At 43.4% G+C, this 21375-nt stretch overlaps 1 protein-coding gene across 4 annotated transcripts in view; it reads left to right on the top strand.

Annotated features, from left to right (window-relative positions):
• daxx (death-domain associated protein) overlaps positions 1 to 13383 on the top strand; it is a 58366-nt gene extending 44983 nt beyond the window's left edge. For 2 of the 4 annotated variants that reach the window (XM_069919638.1, XM_069919642.1), the window contains 2 exons: positions 8695 to 8875; positions 12675 to 13383. In XM_069919638.1, the coding sequence (XP_069775739.1) occupies positions 8695 to 8875; positions 12675 to 12734 (241 nt within the window). In that variant the 3' untranslated portion in view covers positions 12735 to 13383. The remainder of the gene's footprint in view (positions 1 to 8694; positions 8876 to 12674) is intronic. The other 2 variants (XM_069919639.1, XM_069919640.1) reach the window with 2 other exon arrangements.
• Positions 13384 to 21375: the final 7992 nt, after the last annotated feature.

The raw sequence follows: 21375 nt of genomic DNA, 5'->3' as shown, positions 1-21375 counted from the left end.
ATCCTCCAAGTCAATTCCAAATTCTTTATTTTTTATGTTACTTAGGAGAAAGATCTCTGGATTCTTTGGTATATTGTTTTCTGTTATTTTATTTAATATCTGATTGAGATCATCCCAAAATTTTTCTACTCTCTCACATGTCCAGATTGCATGAATTGTTGTTCCCCTTTCTTTTTTACATCGAAAACATCTATCAGATACTGTTGGGTCCCATTTATTTAACTTTTGCGGTGTAATGTATAGTCTGTGTAACCAATTATATTGTATCATACGCAGCCTCGTATTTATTGTATTTCTCATCGTTCCAGAGCATAACTTCTCCCATGTTTCCTTTTTTATCTTTATATTTAAATCTTGTTCCCATTTTTGTTTAGTTTTACCATTTGTTTCCTCATTTTCCTTTTCTTGCAGTTTAATATACATATTTTTTATAAATCTTTTGATTAACATTGTATCTGTAATCACATATTCAAGGTTACTTCCCTCTGGTAAACTCAAGTTGCTTCCTAATTTATCTTTCAAGTAGGATCTCAGTTGGTAATATGCCAGCGCTGTATCTCCCGTTATATTGTACTTATCTCTCATTTGTTCAAAGGATAAGAATCTACTTCCTGAAAAACAATTTTCTATTCTTTTAATCCCTTTTTTTTCCCATTTTCTAAAGGCAAGGTTGTCTATTGTAAAAGGGAGTAGCTTATTTTGCGTCAATATTAGTTTTGGTATTTGGTAATTTATTTTATTTCTTTCTACATGAATCTTCTTCCATATATTGAGGAGATGGTGTAATACTGGAGAAGTTCTATGTTGTACCAATTTTTCGTCCCATTTATATAATATGTGTTCAGGTATCTTTTCCCCTATTTTATCTAATTCTAGTCTCGTCCAGTCTGGTTTTTCCCTTGTTTGATAAAAATCTGATAGGTACCTTAATTGTGCGGCTCTATAATAATTTTTGAAGTTTGGCAATTGTAAGCCTCCTTGTTTATACCATTCTGTTAATTTGTCTAGTGCTATCCTCGGTTTCCCCCCTCTCCATAAAAATCTCCTTATTATTTTCTTTAACTCTTTGAAGAATTTTTCTGTCAGTTGTATTGGCAATGCCTGAAATAAGTATAGTATCCTTGGAAAAATGTTCATTTTAATACAGTTTATCCTTCCTATCAGTGTTAGTGGTAGCTCTTTCCAATGCTCTAAATCGTCCTGTAATTTTTTCATTAGTGGATTGTAATTGAGTTTATATAATTGGCCTAGATTTTTGTTTATTTGCACACCTAGGTATCTTATTGCCTGCGTTTGCCATCTGAATGGGGATTCCTCCTTAAATTTTGAGAAATCCGCGTTATTCATAGGCATTGCTTCACTTTTATTTACGTTTATGTTGTATCCCGACACTTCTCCATATTCCTTCAATTTCTTATATAGTTCTTTTATTGATAGTTCTGGTTCTGTTAAGTACACTATCACATCATCCGCAAACAGACTGATTTTATATTCCCTGTCTTTTATTTTTATTCCTTTTATATTATTATCTCTTCTTATCGATTCTGCTAGTGGTTCTATAGCTAGCGCAAACAATAATGGTGATAGTGGGCATCCCTGCCGCGTTGACCTGCTTAAGTTAAATTGCTTTGATACATGTCCATTTACTGTCACTTTCGCTAACGGTCCCTTATATAATGCTTTAATCCAATTAATATACTTCTCCGGTAAACTGAATTTTTGCAATACTTTTGAACAAGTAATTCCATTCTACTCTGTCGAAGGCCTTCTCTGCGTCTAAAGCAACTGCTACTGCCGGTGCATGAATTAAGTTAATAAATTTACAAATATTGTCTGTTGTGCATCTTTTTTTGATAAATCCAGTTTGGTCTAAATTTACCATTTTCGGTACCTGTTCTGCTAATCTGTTCGCTAATAGTTTAGCTATTATCTTATAATCTGTGTTTAGCAGAGATATTGGTCTATATGACGCTGGTGAGAGTGGATCTTTCCCTTGTTTTAGTATCACTGTAATTATTGCTGTTTTACATGAATCTGGTAAGTTTTGTGTCTCATCAATCTGGTTAATTACATCCAGGAGGGGCGGTATTATTAGGTCTTTAAATGTTTTGTAGAATTCTATTGGGAGTCCATCCTCTCCTGGTGTCTTATTATTTGGTAAATTTTTTATTATCTCTTGTATTTCTACTGTTCCAAATGGTTCTGTTAATTTATTTTGTTCCTCTATTTGTAGTTTTGGTAGTTCAATTTTAGTCAAAAATTCATCTATTTTCCCTTCTTTCCCTTCGTTTTCGGTTCGGTATAATTGTTCATAGAATTCTCTGAAGTTTTCCTTAATTTCTTTTGGATTATATGTAATTTGTTTGTCTTTTTTCCTTGTTGCCAATACCATTTTCTTAGTTTGCTCTGTCTTAAGCTGCCATGCTAGGATTTTGTGTGTTTTTTCCCCTAGTTCATAATATTTCTGTTTTGTCTTCATTATATTCTTCTCCACCTTATATGTTTGTAATGTTTCATATTTTATTTTTTTATCCGCCAATTCTCTTCTTTTGGTTGTATCTTCCTTTATTGCTAATTTTTTTTCTATGTTTATTATTTCCCTTTCCAACTGCTCTGTTTCCTGATTATAGTCCTTCTTCATCTTGGTTGCATAACTTATTATTTGCCCTCTAATGAATGCTTTCATTGCGTCCCATAGTATAAACTTATCTTCCACTGATTCCGTATTTACTTCAAAGTACATTTTTAATTGTTTTTCAATAAATTCTCTAAAATCCTGTCTTTTAAGTAGCATGGGGTTTAATCTCCATCTATACGTTCTTGGAGGGATGTCTTCTAGCTCTATTGCCAATAACAGGGGTGAGTGGTCCGATAATAGTCTAGCTTTATATTCCGTTTTCCTAACTCTCCCTTGTATGTGGGCTGATAACAGGAATAGGTCTATCCTTGAGTATGTTTTATGTCTAGTCGAGTAGTATGAGTATTCCTTTTCTTTTGGGTTTTGTTTCCTCCATATGTCCACAAGTTTCATTTCTTGCATTGATTTAATTATAAATTTGGTTACTTTGTTCTTCCTGTTAATTTTTTTCCCCGTTTTATCCATATTTGGATCCAAATTCAGATTGAAATCCCCTCCTATTAGTATGTTCCCTTGCGTATTAGCTACCTTCAAAAAGATATCTTGCATAAACTTTTGATCTTCTTCGTTAGGTGAATATATATTAAGTAGATTCCAAAGCTCTGAATATATCTGACATTTTATCATAACATATCTCCCTGCTGGATCTATTATTTCCTCTTCTATTTTAAATGGCATATTTTTGCTAATTAATATAGCCACTCCTCTTGCTTTTGAATTATACGATGCTGCTGTTACATGTCCTACCCAATCTCTCTTTAATTTCTTGTGCTCCAATTCAGTTAAATGTGTTTCTTGGACAAATGCTATATCTATTTTTTCCTTTTTCAGTAAATTTAGTAGTTTCTTCCTTTTAATTTGGTTATGTATTCCATTAATATTTAGAGTCATATAGTTCAGCGTAGCCATTTTATATTTTGTTTATCTTCTCTTTCCGTTTTTCCATCATTATCTTTCCTCCTTTTCCATTTCTGTTTTCTTATTTTCAACTCTTTACCAGACAACATTCCTACAACATCCAACATTTTCCTTATTCTCCTATTTCTATCTTCTTTATCCCCAATCTCCCCTTCCCCTCCTGAGTTGCCCTTTATCCCTTGTCGGACAACCACCTCTCCCCTCTCCATTTGGATTTGCGAATCCACTCGCAAGCGTCAACTGATTTTGCAGTGACCGCTCTTTTCCCCCCACCCAGCCCCCCCCAGAAAAGATTTCGTTTTTTATATGTCACAAAGGTCACTCTTTTAGTTCCCTCCTTATTCTCTCTATTCCATTACCTTCCCTTATTAATTCTTGTCTATACTCTCTGTTTTCCTCTAATTACAGATACTTTCACATATGCCCATTGTCTCTATTCACTCTTATACCTCTTTACCCGCATACATATCAATCGTGGTCATTTTTACCCTCCTTACCCGTCTTCATCCCTCAGTCTATTTTTGTCTTTACCCACATACATATCAATCGTGATAATTTTTGCTCTCATTACCCGTCTTCATCCCTCAGTCTATTTTTGTAATTGTTCTGCAAATTTTCGTGCTTCTTCTGGATCCGAGAATAGTCTGTTTTGTTGTCCTGGAATAAATATTTTCAATACCGCAGGATGCTTCAGTGTAAATTTATATCCTTTCTTCCATAAAATCGCTTTTGCTGCATTGAACTCTTTTCTCTTCTTTAGGAGTTCAAAGCTTATATCTGGATAAATGAAGATTTTTTGCCCTTTATACTCCAGTGGTTTGTTGCCCTCTCTTACTTTTTCCATTGTCTTCTCCAGTACCTTTTCTCTTGTAGTATATCTTAGGAATTTTACTACAATAGATCTTGGTTTTTGTTGTGGTTGTGGTTTAGGGGCCAATGCTCTATGTGCCCTTTCTATTTCCATTTCTTGCTGTAGTTCTGGACATCCTAGGGCCTTAGGGATCCATTCTTTTATAAACTCCCTCATATTCTTGCCTTCTACATCTTCCTTAAGGCCCACTATCTTTATGTTATTTCTTCTGTTATAATTTTCCATTATATCTATTTTTTGGGCTAGTAATTCTTGTGTCTCTTTAGTTTTTTTATTAGATTCCTCCAATTTCTTTTTTAAGTCTTCTACCTCCATTTCTGCTGCTATTGCCCGTTCTTCCATCTTGTCCATTTTTTTCCCCATTTCTGTTAAGGTCATATCCATTTTATTTATTTTCTTTTCTGTGTTGTTTATTCTTCTTCTTAAATCATTGAATTCCTGTGTTTGCCATTCTTTAAATGACTCCATGTATCCTCTAACAAGAGCAAGTACCTCCTTTACCTTGCCTTTCTTTTCTTCTTCTATTTCCCTGTACTCTTCCTCTTCCTCTTCTTCTTCCTCTAGGTTGACCATCTGTTGTTTCTTTGCTGCCCTTTCCTCCTCTTCTTTCTTGTTTCCATTGTCTTCTGTGGTCTCTTCTTGCTGCAGGTGTTCTGCAGCTGTCGTTGCCGGCTGTGGAGATCGACTCCCCAGCTGGTCCCCCCTCCCGTCGGTGTGTTTTTTTTCATGCGCGGTTGCGCACTTTTACTCGGCTCTGTGAGCCATTGTTGTAGTTCTCTTTCTACCGACCTGAGGTAGTGGGGTCTTCTCTCCACAGCGGGCCTCTTCGGACAGGTAAGGCCTTCACCTTTTTCCTCCGTTGTCTTCTCTTCCTCTCTTCTTTCCGTTGATTTTGATTTTTCTCCTTTTGTCTCCATCTTCTTTCCACCTTTATATTCACTTTTCTTTAACTTGTATTTCTGTGCCTTTGTATTTTCTCTTGTTTTTCCCGACTTTTCTGGAGAGGGCTGGAGTTCACCGTCCGGCCACTACTCCATCACGTGACTCCTCCAGATGAAAGTGGTGTTGAAGTAACAATCAGATTGGCTTTGTTGCATGAAGCAAGATTTGGGATCTGTGGTCACTTCCATCTTGATTAGAGGGAGCGGCTGGAGGGCATAGATTTGTTGGAGATGCAAACAAATCTTCAAAGACAAGTGTGGCCGACTAATAGTTTGGCTAGACGCTGTTGTATCTGGTTTGACTGAGGGCATTTTTGGGTTTGAGGAGTGGAGTTGAGGTGACCAAAGGTGGTAACCCTACAAGGAAGATGACCCCAGCGGCAGACCAGCAGGGGGGCGGGTCAGTGCCTGAGGGATGCACACAGGCTTCAGTCAAGGTACTGGCACAGACTGCTGGAGACTGGCTTATTGGAACCTGGTATGGAGCAGGCACTCAAGGGTGCAGAGGGCAAGAAGGGGTCCCGACGGGCCACGGATGCTAAAGACTTCCTGATCATATTGGAGGATCGGATCTGGAGTTCGGGATGCCTGAATTGAACAGGAGTCCCTGAGGCTGAAGGAGCACTGGAGGCAAATCCATGGGCAGTCAATATCTCTGAAGGGGCTCCCTTTTACTTCTCTTTTTAGCCCCTTACACACACCACCAACCCTCCTAGGAAGCATGCTGCACCTGGGGAATCTTTTCCACTGGAGCATGATTTACCTGGTTCATCAGGAACTCGGGATTTTAAGGGGAGAGGGTCCCCGCCTCCAGTGGTGGACGTTGCAAGTGACGTATTAGGTATGGCGCTCTGACAGCCCCACCAACTGCAGAGTTCTATTTCACAGTGTGGTCGGCTGTGCTCTAACAGCTCCAGCAAAAGTCAGAGCCTGGTTGATTTTTTTACTCTCCCTGCCTTGTTGGGACCTTTCACACTGCCAGATTAACCCTTACAAACGTGCTAAATTGGCTGGTTCAACCCTTATGTACTTGGCGGTGTGAAAGGAGCCTTTGTTTGGCTTATAGCAAATAGAAGGAAATTTCATGTAATATTACATATTCTGTGCTATTACATGGAATAAAGTAAACCTCTGCTATTGGCACATGATCCTTGTCCCTTTCTTTGAAACACAAAAGTCTGCAGATGCTGTGATTATAATAAGAACACAGAAATGTTGGAAGAACTCAACCAGTCTTGCAGCATCCATAGGAGGTAAAAGATGTATTACAGACATTTCAGGGCTGAGCCCTTCCTCAATGTACGAGCAAAAGAAAAGGCAGGCATCTGTGTTAAAAGGCTGGAGAAAAAGGAAGAATGGGAGGGGGAGGGGTACAGTTAAAAACGCTGAAATGCTGGAGGAACTCAGCTGCGCTATTCAGCATCAAAAGGAAACAAAGATATATTGCAGATGTTTCAGGCTTGAACCACCTTCAAGGAAAACTTAAAAAGGTGGAAGCAGGATGCATCAATAAATCAAACAATGGGGTCAATCCAGAGCAACAAAAGGTGTTATTTGGATGTGATAAGGGACTAGGTAGAATTGATCATATCTGTGCACAAAGAGACAGGGAATGGAGCAACAACAGGGGAAGGAAGTGAGGTGGGCTTTATTGGAAGCCAGAGGTCCATATTAATGCCATCCGTGGAGGGTGCAAGTCGGAAGATGAGGTGTTGTTCCTCCAATTTATGGGAGGTCTCAGTCTGGCAGTATGTGAGACCATGGACAGACACGAGAGAGAGTGCAATGTGTAAAAGTCAAATATAAGAGGACAGGAGAGAGGAAAGGTGATAATTGATTTGGGGGGGTGGGGTGTTTTTGGTTCTGAAAAGACACAGGAAAAAGGGGAGAGGGAAAGAGCGAGAGGAATAGAGACAGGGGAAAGATGGGGATCTAACGGAAACCAGAGAAATTGATCTTAATGCCAACCGGTTAGAGGGTGCCCAGACACAAGGTGAGGTGTAGCTCCTCCAGTTTGCGGGTGGTGTCAGTCTGGCAGTACGAAACCATGGGCAGACATGTCACCAAGGGAATTGAAATGAGTGGCCACTGGGAGATCCACACTATTGCGGCAGATAGAGCCGAGGTGCTTAACAAAGCGATCTCCCAGTCTGCGCGCAGTCTCTCCGATGTAGAGGAGACCACAGCAGGAGCACCTGATGCAGTAGAAGACCCCCCACGATTCATGGAAAAACTGTTTGGGACTCTGAATGAGGGTGAGGGAGAAGCTCTGGGCACCTACTTGTTCATCTATCTAAAGCATTTTAAATGCACCTCTCATTTCCTTGCAATGGTTACCAGCATTAACCATTATGCAAGGGGAGAAAACATACGCGCTTGCCCTGCCCTTCTCCTTGAAACAATCCCCTCCCCATTCCTTAAAACACAAACTCTAGAAATCAGAAAGTCTGCAGATCAAGTTTATTATCCTCTGATTGCACAGGTACAACACGACAAAATTGCGTTCTCCAGACCTCAGTGCAAAACATGGAGTCAAGCAACCAGACATAAAACACCTACAGACAATACATATGCAGGACATGTAGTTATCTATACAAATCAATATCGTTTCGTGAGTATGAGAGTCTGAGGGTTAGAATGAGCAGTTCCTTCAATATTCTCGCTGGCCATGGGAAGATGCTGATCCTCAACCTGGTGGTGCTGGCTCTGAAGCTCCTGTATCTCTTTCCCGACGGGAGCAGCTGAAAGAAGGGGTTCTCAATGATTTTGTGCTCCCTTTTCAAGCAACAATCTCAGAAGATCACATCAGTGGGGGAGGAGGGAGACATGATCCTCTCAGCCACTCTTAAGGTGCTGTGGGTTGACCGCCAATCCATGTCTCTACATCAACCGTACCACATGGTGATGCAGCCGGCCTGGATGCTCTCGATGGAGCTTCTGTAGAAGGCTGACGTGCTGGTGGGGGGTGGCCTCGCCCGCTTCAGCTTTCTCAGGAAGTGCAATAGCTGTTGCGCCTTCCTGGCAAGCAAGATGCGTGTCCACGACCGGTCACCAGTTAAATAAACTGCAAGGAACTTGGTGCTCTCCACTCTCTCCTCTACAGATTTGTTAGTGTGTAGTGGAGGGTGGTTGTCCCTGGTCCTCCTGAAGCCCACGATCATTTCTTTCATCTTGTACACGTTGAGACTTGGGTTGTAACAATTGCACGGTATCAGATGTTTTGATTGTCAAAAGTTGGACTGTGGCTGATATGTCTCAGTGCTTCAAGTGTTTGCTGTTTGGGTTAGTTTTAATTGAATTTTTATTTTGTCTACACTGGAAATCAGCAGCATGGAAGTGATTGAATTGATGGAGTCCGATGAAGGCACAGAGGAACTGCTGATGGACGGTGCGCCATCTCTTGGTGGAGTCAAGAGCCCACTTCCAACTGTGGATTCCACCCAAGCCATTTCTCCTTCAGTCAGCATTGTCACCAGCTCTCAGCCCAGCCCAGTAAGACACAAAAGGGTAAACTAGTTTAATTGATTCTGCTGTACTTTCTCCTTGCTCTAGGACCTGAGGTGTTCAGCAGAGCAGATAACATCTGCAAAGGGAGAAAGTTAATATTGCTCTTTCTCTCTCCCTCTCTGTCTCAGTCCCTTCCTCCCACCGTCCCACACTCCCCCCTTGCTCTCCACCTCGCTCTCTCCCGCCATCTCGCCCTCGGCTTCTCTCTGTCTCTCTCTCTCTCTCTCGGCCCCCTCCTTCCCCCTGCTCTCTGTCATTCCCCCCCCACCCTCTGTCCCTCCCCCGGCCCTCTGTCCCTCCCCCGGCCCTCTGTCCCTCCCCCGGCCCTCTGTCCCTCCCCCGGCCCTCTGTCCCTCCCCCGGCCCTCTGTCCCTCCCCCGGCCCTCTGTCCCTCCCCCGGCCCTCTGTCCCTCCCCCGGCCCTCTGTCCCTCCCCCGGCCCTCTGTCCCTCCCCCGGCCCTCTGTCCCTCCCCCGGCCCTCTGTCCCTCCCCCGGCCCTCTGTCCCTCCCCCGGCCCTCTGTCCCTCCCCCGGCCCTCTGTCCCTCCCCCCGGCCCTCTGTCCCTCCCCCGGCCCTCTGTCCCTCCCCCCCGCCCTCTGTCCCTCCCCCCGCCCTCTGTCCCTCCCCCCGCCCTCTGTCCCTCCCCCCGCCCTCTGTCCCTCCCCCCGCCCTCTGTCCCTCCCCCCGCCCTCTGTCCCTCCCCCCGCCCTCTGTCCCTCCCCCCGCCCTCTGTCCCTCCCCCCGCCCTCTGTCCCTCCCCCCGCCCTCTGTCCCTCCCCCCGCCCTCTGTCCCTCCCCCCGCCCTCTGTCCCTCCCCCCGCCCTCTGTCCCTCCCCCCGCCCTCTGTCCCTCCCCCCGCCCTCTGTCCCTCCCCCCGCCCTCTGTCCCTCCCCCCGCCCTCTGTCCCTCTCCCCCGCCCTCTGTCCCTCTCCCCCGCCCTCTGTCCCTCTCCCCCGCCCTCTGTCCCTCTCCCCCGCCCTCTGTCCCTCCCCCCCGCCCTCTGTCTCCCCTTCCTTCAGCGTATACTGTATATTTCGGAGGGTTTATGCGTACAATAATACAGGAGTGTGATCTTTGTAAACTGTTCCAATACTTGGAATTTGCAGTCTCTGCCTGCTTCCAAATAAGAAACCAGCGCAGGAGTCATCCTTCTCGCCCGTCGAGCCTGCTCTGACGTTCACTGAGATCGTGGCTGATCTGACAGATTCAGCTCCACCTACCTGCCCTTTCCCCCACTGAATTCCCTTTCCATGCAAACATCCGTCAACCCATATTTAGTGAGGTAGAGAATTCCACAGAATCACCATTCCCTGGGAGAGGCCTGCTTTATTTTTTTTTAAATTAGTCATACAGCATGGTAACAGGCCCTTTCAGCACACGAGCCCATGCCACCCAATTACACTCATTTGACCTGCAACTGGTATGATTTGAACAGTGGGAGGAAGCCGGAGCACCCAAAGACACTGGGAGAACATACAAACTTGCAGTGAGGGGTTTGAACCCGGTTCGTTGGCACTATAACAACATTCCACTAACCACTACACTAATCATGCCGACCTCGTCTCTGTCCTAAATCTGCTCTCCTCAATCTTGAAGGTATGTTTGCTCGTTCTAGTCACACCTGCCAGTGGAAAAAACTTTCCTCTATCTTACCTAACCCTTTCATAATTTTGTTTTAATAATAAAAGTTGGCATGGTTGGCATAGCAGTTAGGGAAACGCCTTTACACCGCCAGCAATCAGGTCTGGGATTTGAATCCCGCGCTGTCTTTAAGGAGTTTGTACCTTCTCCGTGTTTGTGTGGGTTTTACTTGGGGATGAGGGTTGATTGGGTATAAATTGGGTTGAGGGCCAAAATAGCTTGTTTGTTTCCATGCTGTATGTCTAAAAAAGGTCCCCTCTGAATTCCAACAAATCTTGTCCCATGCAACTCGGTCTCTCTGTATTGCCTCACTCCCTTATCTCTTGGTGAACCTCCTCTTCAGTCTCCAAAGCCTGTGTATCCTTTCCTCAAGTGAGGAAACCAGAACTGTAGGCACTACTCAAGATGTGCCTCACCCTGTACAGTTGCTTCTTAAAATCAGTCTCCCTAACAATGGCGGCCAATGCTCCATTTGCTGCCTTGAGTGACCATCTGCACCTGCAAACCAACCTTTTGTGATTCATGCACAAGCGCTCTGAGGTTGTTCTACACAACAGCATGCTGCAGTCTTTCACCATTTACAGAATAATCTGATCTTTTTTTCTTTCCAAAGTGAATGTCCTTGCATTACATCATCTGACAAACCCTTGCCGAGCCATTCAATCTATAGCCATTCTCTGCAGTTGGTTTTTCCACTGTTTAGTTTCCATCATCAAGCTTGGATATACTGCCCTCTGACCCCCTCTTCCAAATCGTTAATGTATATTTAAATTTAGACGTACAACACGGTACCTGGCCCTTCCGACCCACAAGCCCGTGCTGCCCGATTACACCAATTGACCTACAACCGTTGGTACATTTTTGAAGGGTGGGAAGTAATCTGAATCCACACAGACATGGGAGAAAATGTACAAACTCCTTACAAACAGCATCAGATTCAAACCCTGGTTGCTGGCACTGTAACAGCATTGAGCTAACCATGCCACCCAAACAGTTGCATGCCCAGTGCTGACCCCACTGCCCTTGCTCCCAGCACATTGCTTTCTATTAGTTAACCAATCCTCTATCCACACTAATACATAACTCTAACTTGTTTCATGGGATGTTTTTTATGCAGCACCTTATCAAATGCCTTTGAGAAATCCAAGGTTCAATATTCCTTTATTAGGTAATAAAAACAGTGCAATACTACACTGAATTTGCTCTCGTCTGCTGCAAGGCAGACAGATTCACCGTAGGCAGATACTATCAGAGAAAGAGAGTATCCGTGGATTCACCTCCAATGCTGCCACAGCCTCACAAGGTCCAGTCCAAACCATAAGCAACCCAAGCTCCAGATCTGAACCTCCGATACGATTAGGAACCCTTTAGCGCCCTGGCATTCAGCAGTCTGCCGCCCAGAGTGAATCCTTCGACCACAGTCTGTGCAGGTTCCTGCTGCCTTTATGTTCTTCAGCCCCATGGACACAACATCCACCTGCTCCCCTCTTATCCACTGCACATGTTGTATCCTCAACAAACTCCGATAAATTTGCCAGAACATGACCTTCCCTTCCTGAATCCATGCTATGTCTACCTGGTGGAACAGTTTCTATCCTGGTCTCTCTCTAGTGACAGTGATTTATATTCTCACCTTCCATCACATAGTTAATAACTCTCTTTGACATATTAGCCTTTTTACACTGTTAAGACTGATATCATTGGGCATTTTAGCATTGACCCACATTAATTTCCCCCTTCTAAGGAACCCTATGCTCCTATTAGCCATCTTTTTGGCTTTCTACAATTACATAAACTGAAATTCCATCTCTTTAGGGCGGCGGGGTTAGTACAAAGTTGTGGCAGCACCAATGATCGGAACTATGGTTCGAAGGAGTTTGTATGCTCTCCCTGTGTCCATGCTGGTTTTCCCTGGAGACTCCAGTTTCCTCCTCCTATTCAGAGCATACCGGGGATTGTAGATCAGTTGGGTGCGATTGGGCGGCATGGGCTCATGGAGCGAAAGGGCCTGTTACTGCACTGTATGTCTAAATTTAAAAAAATCTCTCCTCCTTGCCACAGAATCCCCTACCACTAGGGGGCTGCCTCCTGAACAGGGGCTGGTACTTTTTGTGGGGCCATGCACCTTGTTCTGACATTGTTGTGCTTTGTGTTTCAGGTGAACGTGGCGACCCAGTGCGACCCTGAAGAGATCATCGTCTTGACGGATTCTGACTGAAACCTGGATGAATCTCCTGGCTCAGCATCGAGAAAGTGGGCATGGCTGCCTGACTCTCAAATGAAGCATTGCAGTACATGTTCTATTACTTGGGATTGATATTGGGCAAAAGAGATTTGTGGATGAATTGCTCTGGGCTATGCTGACTAGTTCTTACCACTTTCTCTTGTCCACTGCCCGATGTGTGCATCACTGCTCTGGGGAGTAGGACTGAGAGAAACGGACAACCATCCTGTCCTGGTAGAAAGTTGTTTCAAAAATGTTGCTGTCGCTGGTGCTCAAATAAGTTTTGCAACTGGGGTTCTCAGATCATGAGGTAACAAAACTTTTAAAAGAAACTCTCTGTGAAACCTGTCATCTGATCTTGCATACTGTCCAAATTCTGATGTCATCTGGAGCAGTGGAGGCGTTCAAGAGGATTGCTGACGTGATCACAGTGCCAGCAGCCAGTGTTCAAATTCAGTGCTGTCCATAAGGCATTTGTTTGTATGTTTTCCCCATGGCTTGGGTGGGTATCTGGGTGCTCCGGTTTCCACCCACGCGTCAAAAATAGTAAACGACGTCCTGGGTTTGGTTGGTTAATTGGGTGGCACGGGTTTTATGGGCCAGAAAAACATTCGTTTTAAAAAATATATATATTTTAAAGCTTTCCACTGCTGTTAAAGCTTAATTTGCAAAAATGTCCAAGTGTTAACACACTTCTTCAGATTTCAATGCCTTCCCTTGGTTTCGCTCTGCTGGGACACATTTCCTGCTGCCAGGTGCAGGAATCCTTGCCAACAGAAATAGAGCGGCCTGCGGTCCTTGCCCAACTGCAAGCCATGCTGGTCCTGATTTATCACTTCATCTCTGGGCAGAGCCGCCGTAGGTCACAAGAGAGCAGGTGCGTTCAGAGCATCTTGGTTCCCCCCACCTCTCCATGGGTAAGAGAGTTGGGCCAGGGGTTACACTGCTCTCCAACCTATTGCTATCCTCACATGCTTCTATACCAGTGGGCAAGGCCATGCTATGGACCACGCAAGATGCCATTCATGGGTGTTCAGAACTCTCTTGCCTCAGGCTATATTTGAGTTTTTTTTGCTTTTACCTCCACTATTTCCACTTTTTAAATGCAGAGGTTTCTGTACCAAGTTGTGTAATAAAATGTTTTTAAAAAGCAAATTCTTGGTTCACAAAGCAGATTGACTTCACACTTAGGAATGAGCAAGCTGAAACCCTTCTCTGCAAAGACTTGCTGGCGATGGCTTAGGTGCAGGAAGGTGCAGCAGTGTACAGCAGCAGATGCAAATGCCTCAACAGATCACAAGAAGTAGCCCCTTTGGACCTTCAAATCTTCTCCAGCATTTTTAATCTTGAACTGACCTATCCTCCCACTCAGCCCTACTCCTTGGCTTTCTGCCCATAACCCTTTAATCCCTTACTAATCAAATGCCTGTCAATCTCTGCATTAAATACACCCAAAGACGTCTCTTCCGCAGCCACCTGTGGCAACAAATTCCACAGACTCACCACCTGTGTCGCTGTTTTAAAGTAAAGCCCTATCCCCTCCCATGGGAAACGTCGTTGCCACATATTTTTTCATTTAAAATGCCTCTATGAGGTGCCCCCCCCCCCCCCCTCATCCTTTTAGATTACAATTAGTGCAGTCCAAGAGCTGACAATGGTTCCTCATGTGCTAACCCTTTCATTCCTGGTATCATTCTAGTAAATCTCTGAACCCTCTCCAACACCAACCGGTATGTCTTTTCTCAAATGAGGCACCCAAAAATGTACTCCAAGTGAGGTCTCACCAGTGCTTTATAGTCTCAACATTACATCCCTGCCCTCTAGAAATGAATGCCATTGTTGCATTCTTTGTCCTCGCCACTGACTCAACCTGGAGATTAACCTCTAGAACAGTGGGTCTCAATCTTTTTCTTTCCACTCATATCCCACTTTAAGTAATCCCTATGTCATTGGTGCTCTGTGATTAGTAAGAGATTGCTTCAGGTGGGATGTGGGTGGGAAGAAAAAGTTTGAAAACCTCTGTTTTAATTGACTCGTTATGTGGACTGTTACATGACTCCAAAGGAAATGGGCCAATGACAATTTTTCTGAAGCAAAATTTTTCAGAAACAATTGGGTCCAGAGCAGTGGTTCTCAACTTTCCCTTCCTGCTCACGTCTCACCTTAAGTAATCCTTTACTAATCACAGAACACATGGCATAGGGATTATTTGAAGTGGGATGTAAGTGGAAAGAAAAAGGTGGAGAACCACTGCTTTAGGGTATCCTGCACAAGGACTCCCAAGTCCCTTTGAGCCTTTGAATTTTCTCCCCATGTAAGTGGTAGTCTTCCTATCTACTTCTTTCCAACAAAGTGCATGACTGTACACTTTACAACATTATATTTCATCTGCCACCTCTTTGCCCATTATCCTCATCTATCCAAGTCTCTGCAGCCTTTCCATGTCCTCAGTGCTGCCTGCCCTAACACTTATTTTTGTATCAGCTGCAAATGCAACCAAAAAGCCATCTATTTCATAACCCAAGTCATTTATTAACAACATAAAAAGTGGCCCCAACACTGACACCTGCAGGACATCACTGGTAACTGGTAGCCAACCAGAATAGGATCCCTTTATTCCCACTGTCTGTTTTCTGCCCATAAGGCAACCTCTTCATGGCTCACGGGTGTCCCGTTCATGCATTGGAGGAGCAGTGGTTGTGAGGAGCTCACACAGTGACAATGGCATCGTGCTCTAGACTAGCCATTCTCAACTATTTTTTTTTGGCTACAGCCCTCTTAGGACTGCTGAATGTTTATGGGTCCCCTTCCCTGTGAAGCAGTCAGGTTTAGTTGGTTTGTGGTAAAACACAAGAGTCTGCAGACACTGTGGCTGAAATAAAAACAACATTGGAGAAACTTAGGTCACATTTAGCAAAGATAAAGATGCATAACCGACGTTTCTCGCTTGAGCCTTGATGCCAGAACTCTTGAAATAGAAAATACTGAGAATGTTTAGCAGGTCAGGCTGAATCTATGAGAATAAAATCCGCTTGTGACAAAGAATTTCCAATGTGAAATGCTCACTCTTTCACTTCTCAGAGATGGGCCTGACTGCCTGAGTGTTTCCAGTAATTTGGAATACTCTGGTGTCCGTTGATGTTTTTTTGTTTCAAACACTTGGTCCAAGCTCCATCTGTGGAATGAGTTAATAAAATCTCACCAAAATGCTGGAGGAACTCAGACGGTATTTTCAGCATCTATAGGAGACAAAGATGTATTGACAACATTTCGGGCCTGAGCCCTTATTCAAGGAATGAACTTGAAGCAGGAAATCTCAGAATTCAGACAATACTGGCTGGGGGAGGAATCTAGACTCAAAAGGTGTTAATTGGAACTGCTGATGAAGGATCCTTGACCTGGCCTTTAACCTTCTGTCAGGGGTGCTTGAGGGCGGTTTATATTTTTAAGTTTCCCTTATTTTAAAATGAACTAAATCTAATTATACCCCCCACCCCCCTAATCAAGGTTACCTTACAGAAAAAAAATTAAGGATATAAAACAAATAGCGACCTTCAGAAACTAGACGGAGAATCCCCGAAGCATCCAAATTACTTAACAGTTTTTGAGGTTGTGAGTAACTTGCCCTCCAAGTGTGGTGGAAGAAGTTTCGCAAGGAGAATCAAGTACAACCCGATGAAACTGCATTCTCTGGTCTTTGGTGCAAAACATGCAGACGCACAATTGGATATAACACACATACAGACACATAATACATACGCAGGAGAAGTACAGAAAATCTAGACTGCTTGAGAATCCAGGCTGCTCAACAACTCTGAGCCACCTGAGAATCCGGACCTCAAAAACTTGCTTGAAATCCGGGTCACCCAAGAATTCAGACTTCTCGACAACTCTCGTCTGAAATTTGGACCACCTGAGAATCCGGACCTCAATAATTCTTCACCTGAAATCTAGACCTCCTGAGAATCACTCTTCTCAAACACTCTTCACCTGAAATCTGGGCCTCAAAAACTCGCCTGAAATCCAGGCCACCTGAGAATTCAGGCTTTTCGACAACTCTCACCTGAAATCTGGACTTCTTGAAAACTCATCTGAAATCTGGACCTCCTGAGAATCCGGACTTCTCGACAACTCCTGCCTTTTGCGTGCAAAAGATGTACTGCCTGAAAAATCTGGACTGACCCAATCCCTGAGCAGTCCAGATTTTAGGACTTTTACTGGTTTCATATGTACAAATATATAGATAAATATTGTTTCATGAATAGTTTATGTGAGCAGTTCCTTTGGTCATTCAGATGAAGAGGATGAAAGGTTGCATTGCAAATGTAGAGCTGGAGGTGGTTGGACCAACTGTAACTTCATTGAACAGAGATCTTGTTTGAAGGGTTGAAACTATCTCATTTCAAATCAGCCACCATTTCTCAGTGACCAGAACCTGCCCATTTCTTATGTAGATTAGCAAAATTTCTGCCCTGTTGGTATGCCTTCCCATCTTTTTGGCTTGCATTCTACCCAGGAGTATTTGTGGAGGCCCCTGCTGCAAACATTCACCAGCAGTGTGCTACTTCCTGTCAAATCTGCTGGATAAACGGCAAGAAAGGAGAACCTTCATTGGTTACAACTAAAGAGGCAGGTCCGAGACTTTGGTTACCCTTCACTTCTCTGGATACTGCATGACCTGGTGAGTTTCTCCAGCACGTGTGTGTATGTTGCACTTGAATCCAGCATCTGCAGACTTTGTTTAGTTGCTAATACATCTCATCAGCTGTTTAAGTTACATATCTCTCCAATTTACTCGTTACCCCCTGCAGGAGTGAGTTCCCTGTTTTCTGAATGCTGCCCTCCTGGTGTAACTATCTTGCAATCTCAATGATCTCCCCAGTCTTTGTTTTTCATCCATGAATTCAAGTAAATTTGACTGTTTTCAGTAACCAATAGATTCCTTCTCTAAGACCATCTTAGTGGACAAGGTCCAGACAAGGTGAGGTACCAGACCAAATAAATATAAATTCTGAATGAAACACAAAAGTCTGCAGACTCTGTGGTTGTAATAAAAACACACAGAAATGCTGGAGGATCTCAGCTGGTCTCACAATGTCCATCAGAGGTAAAATGTCATTTTGGGCCTATGCCCATCTTCCAAATGTATATTCAAAAATATAAATTTTGCCCATCCAAACACAAAAGTTGGATCTTCATTCTCAAACCTCTACCGTATGGCCTTCGAGAGGAGCCAACCCGGTCTGGTATGGAGCTTGTACTGAATTGTTACCCTTGAAGGTGATGCTCTAAATTGTTATGTGTGTCCTTCAGCTCCTTCACCCAGCCCAGAGAGAAAAAAATCTTTCCAAGGTAAGGTTTGTTTTGTCTTTTAATACCCGAATTCAAACTGACTTGTGGATGAGGGTCTGCAGATGCTGAAAAACTTGTGATACAGGGCGAAAGTAACAACCCGAGTCTCAATGTGGACAAGATGAAGAAGATGATTATGGACATCAGGAGGTTCAGGAACGAGCATCCTCCACTGCATATCAGCAACTTTAGTGGAGAGCAGAGAGTTCCTTGGAGTTCACTTAACTCCCATGGACACCACGGTTGGCATAGCGATTAGCACAATGCCATTACAGCACCAGGGATCGAATCCGGCGCTGTCTGTAAGGAGTTTTATATGTTCTCCCCGTGTCTATGTGGGTTTTCCCTGGGGGTGTAGGATAATGAGGTGTAAATTGGGCTCCACAGACTCGTTGGCCAAAATAGCCTGTTACCATGCTGTATGTCTAAATTAAATTTTAAATATTAATGGTGACCATTCATGGACACACCACATCTCTTCACTTGTTGGGAAAGGGCAGTCTTAAAGGACTGCACTTCCTGAGAAGAATTAAGCGACCGAGGATACCGGCCACCATCATGTTAACAGGAGCTCTATCAAGAATGTCCTGGCTGACTGCATCACAGCTTGGTGCGGTTGCTGTAGAGAAATGGATCGGAGGTCAATCCACAGGACCATAGAGTGGCAGATCACTAGAGTCTCCCACCACCCCCCGCCCCACCCCGCCAACCTCCATTGACAGAGGACTGGATCTGTGGAAATGCTCTGTAAGGCAGCTTCACTGAAGTGAGGTGCAAAGCTGATGTTTCAGTCTTGACTGTAAGACACGAATATATCCTGGTTCTATTCAATCATTCCATTAAGGACCTGACTGGTGAATGGCCCCTTGCAAACTTCCCAAACCCCCGCATCTAATGTTTTGGTTCCAACTGGTCCACTGAGCTTGCAGCACTCTTGGTGAGTAAATGGCTTTCCCCTTTTATCATGGGGCATTGTTCTTGAACCTCCCATTTCAATTCCTCTGCCGACTTGTCTACCCATACACTGCCAGACTGAAACCACCTACAAATTGGAGGAACAACACCTCATCTTCTGTCTGGGGGCCCTAGAACAAGATGGTATTAATATTGACATCTCCAGTTTCTGTTAAGATCCCCCCCCCCTTCCCTCTAGTTCTGTCTTCCCTTTTTCTGTCTCAGAGCCAACATCAATTCTCACCTTTCCTCTTGTACCCAAATAACACCTTTTGTCTGTTGGTCTGGACTCTTCCCTCTCCCATTCGTCTTTTTCTCTAGTCTTTAAGTTAGACACCTGGTGTAAACCAAAAGTCTGCAGATGTTGAGATTGAAGTAAAAACACAATGTTGATATTCAGCCTGTCAAACAGATAAAGATACATAACATTCATCAAGGTATGAGCAAAATATAGGCAGGCGTCTGAACAAAATTAAAACAACTCCCTGCTTTTTGCTTATACCTTGAAGAAGGACTCAGGCCCGGGAGGAGTCACGTGATGGAGTAGTGGCCAGTTGGTGAACTCCAGCCCTCTCCAGAAAAGTTTAAAAAAAAACAGAAAAAACAAAGGCACAAACACAAAAACTAAAATAAAGTGAAAATAAAGGTGTGGAGAAAATGGCAGCGAAGAAAGAAAAGCCAAAAGCAACGGGAAGAAGAGAAGAAAAAAAGACGTCGGAAGAAGAAGGTGAAGGCCTTACCTGTCTGAGGAGGCCCGCTGTGGAGAGAGAAGCCTGCTCCCTCAGGTCAATTGAAGCCCCGAGCTCAGGAATACAAAAATGGCTCGCGGAGCCAGTCGCGCATGCGCGATGTGCAAGACAAAAAGAACACTGACGGGAGGGGGGACCAGCTGAGGAGTCGATCTCCACAGCTGAAATTGACAACCACAACAAAGCAGCAAGAGGAGAACATAGAAAATAATGAGAACAAGAAAGAAGAGAGTAAAAAGAAATCAAAGAAACAACAGATGACCAACCCAGAGGAAGAAGACCAACACCAAGACACTTCTAATAAAAATAAGAAGACCAAAAATACTCAACAAGATAAAACAAACAACCCAACAAGAAAACCAGAAGAGACAGAGGTAAAGGACACAGATCCTGGAGTGGACTCAGAAGAAGAGGAAGAACACAGAGAAATGGAAGAAGAAGGGAAGGGCAAGTTCTTTTTTTTTTAAAGAATATATGGAATCAATAAAAGAATGGCAATCACAAGAATTCAGTGAAATAAAAAGAGTAAAAAGTACAGAAGAAAAAAATGAACAGATTAGAGATGATCATGTCAGATATAGGAAAAAGAGTGGACGAGGTGGAAGAACGAGAAACAGCCGTAGAAATGGAAGTAGATGACTTAAAAAAGAAATTAGAAGAATCTAATAAAAAAGTTAAAGAGACACAAGAGCTGTTAGCTCAGAAGATAGATATAATGGAAAATTATAATAGAGGAAGCAATATAAAGATAGTGGGCCTTAAGGAAGTTGAAGAAGGCAAGAATATGAGAGAATTTATAAAAGAATGGATCCCCAGGGTCCTAGGAAGACCAGAATTACAGGAAGAAATGGAAATAGAAAGGGCACACAGAACATTAGCCCCTAAACCACAACCACAACAAAAACCAAGATCCATTCTAGTAAAATTTCTAAGATATACAAGAAGAGAAAATATATTGGAGAAAGCAATGAGGAAAATAGAGAAGACAAAAAAACCACTGGAATACAAAGGTCAAAAAAAATTTTTCTATCCAGATATAAGTTTTGAACTCCTGAAGAAGAGGAAGGAGTTTAATACAGCAAAAGCGATCCTATGGAAAAAAGGATATAAATTTATGCTAAAGTACCCAGCGGTACTTAAAATAGTTATTCCAGGGCAGCAAAACAGACTATTCTCGGATCCGGAGGAAGCATGAAAATTTGCAGAACAACTACAAAACAGACAGAGAGAGGAAGACATGTAACGAGAACAAAAATTACCACAAACTATATGTATGTGTGTATATGGGTATATATATATATATGTGTGTGTGTGTGTGTGTATGTGTGTATGTATATTTAAAAAAAATAGAGTATAGATAAAAACTAAGAAGGGAAAGTAAGGGAAGAAAGGAAGTAAGGAGGGAATTAAGAGAGTGACCTTTGTTATATATGAAGATTAAATTCTTTTCTTGGGGGGGCTGGGTGGGGAAGAATTACGGTCACTGCAAAATCAGTTGACGCTTGAGAGTGAATTCGCAAATCCAAATGGAGAGGGGAGATGTGGTTGCCCGACAAGGGACAAAGGGCAACTCAGGAAGG

Source organism: Narcine bancroftii, chromosome 2 (genome assembly GCF_036971445.1).
Source record: "Narcine bancroftii isolate sNarBan1 chromosome 2, sNarBan1.hap1, whole genome shotgun sequence".
Lineage (NCBI taxonomy): Eukaryota > Metazoa > Chordata > Chondrichthyes > Torpediniformes > Narcinidae > Narcine > Narcine bancroftii.
Note: the sequence above shows the minus strand (reverse complement) of the source record. Positions and strands in the feature narration are given on the sequence as shown.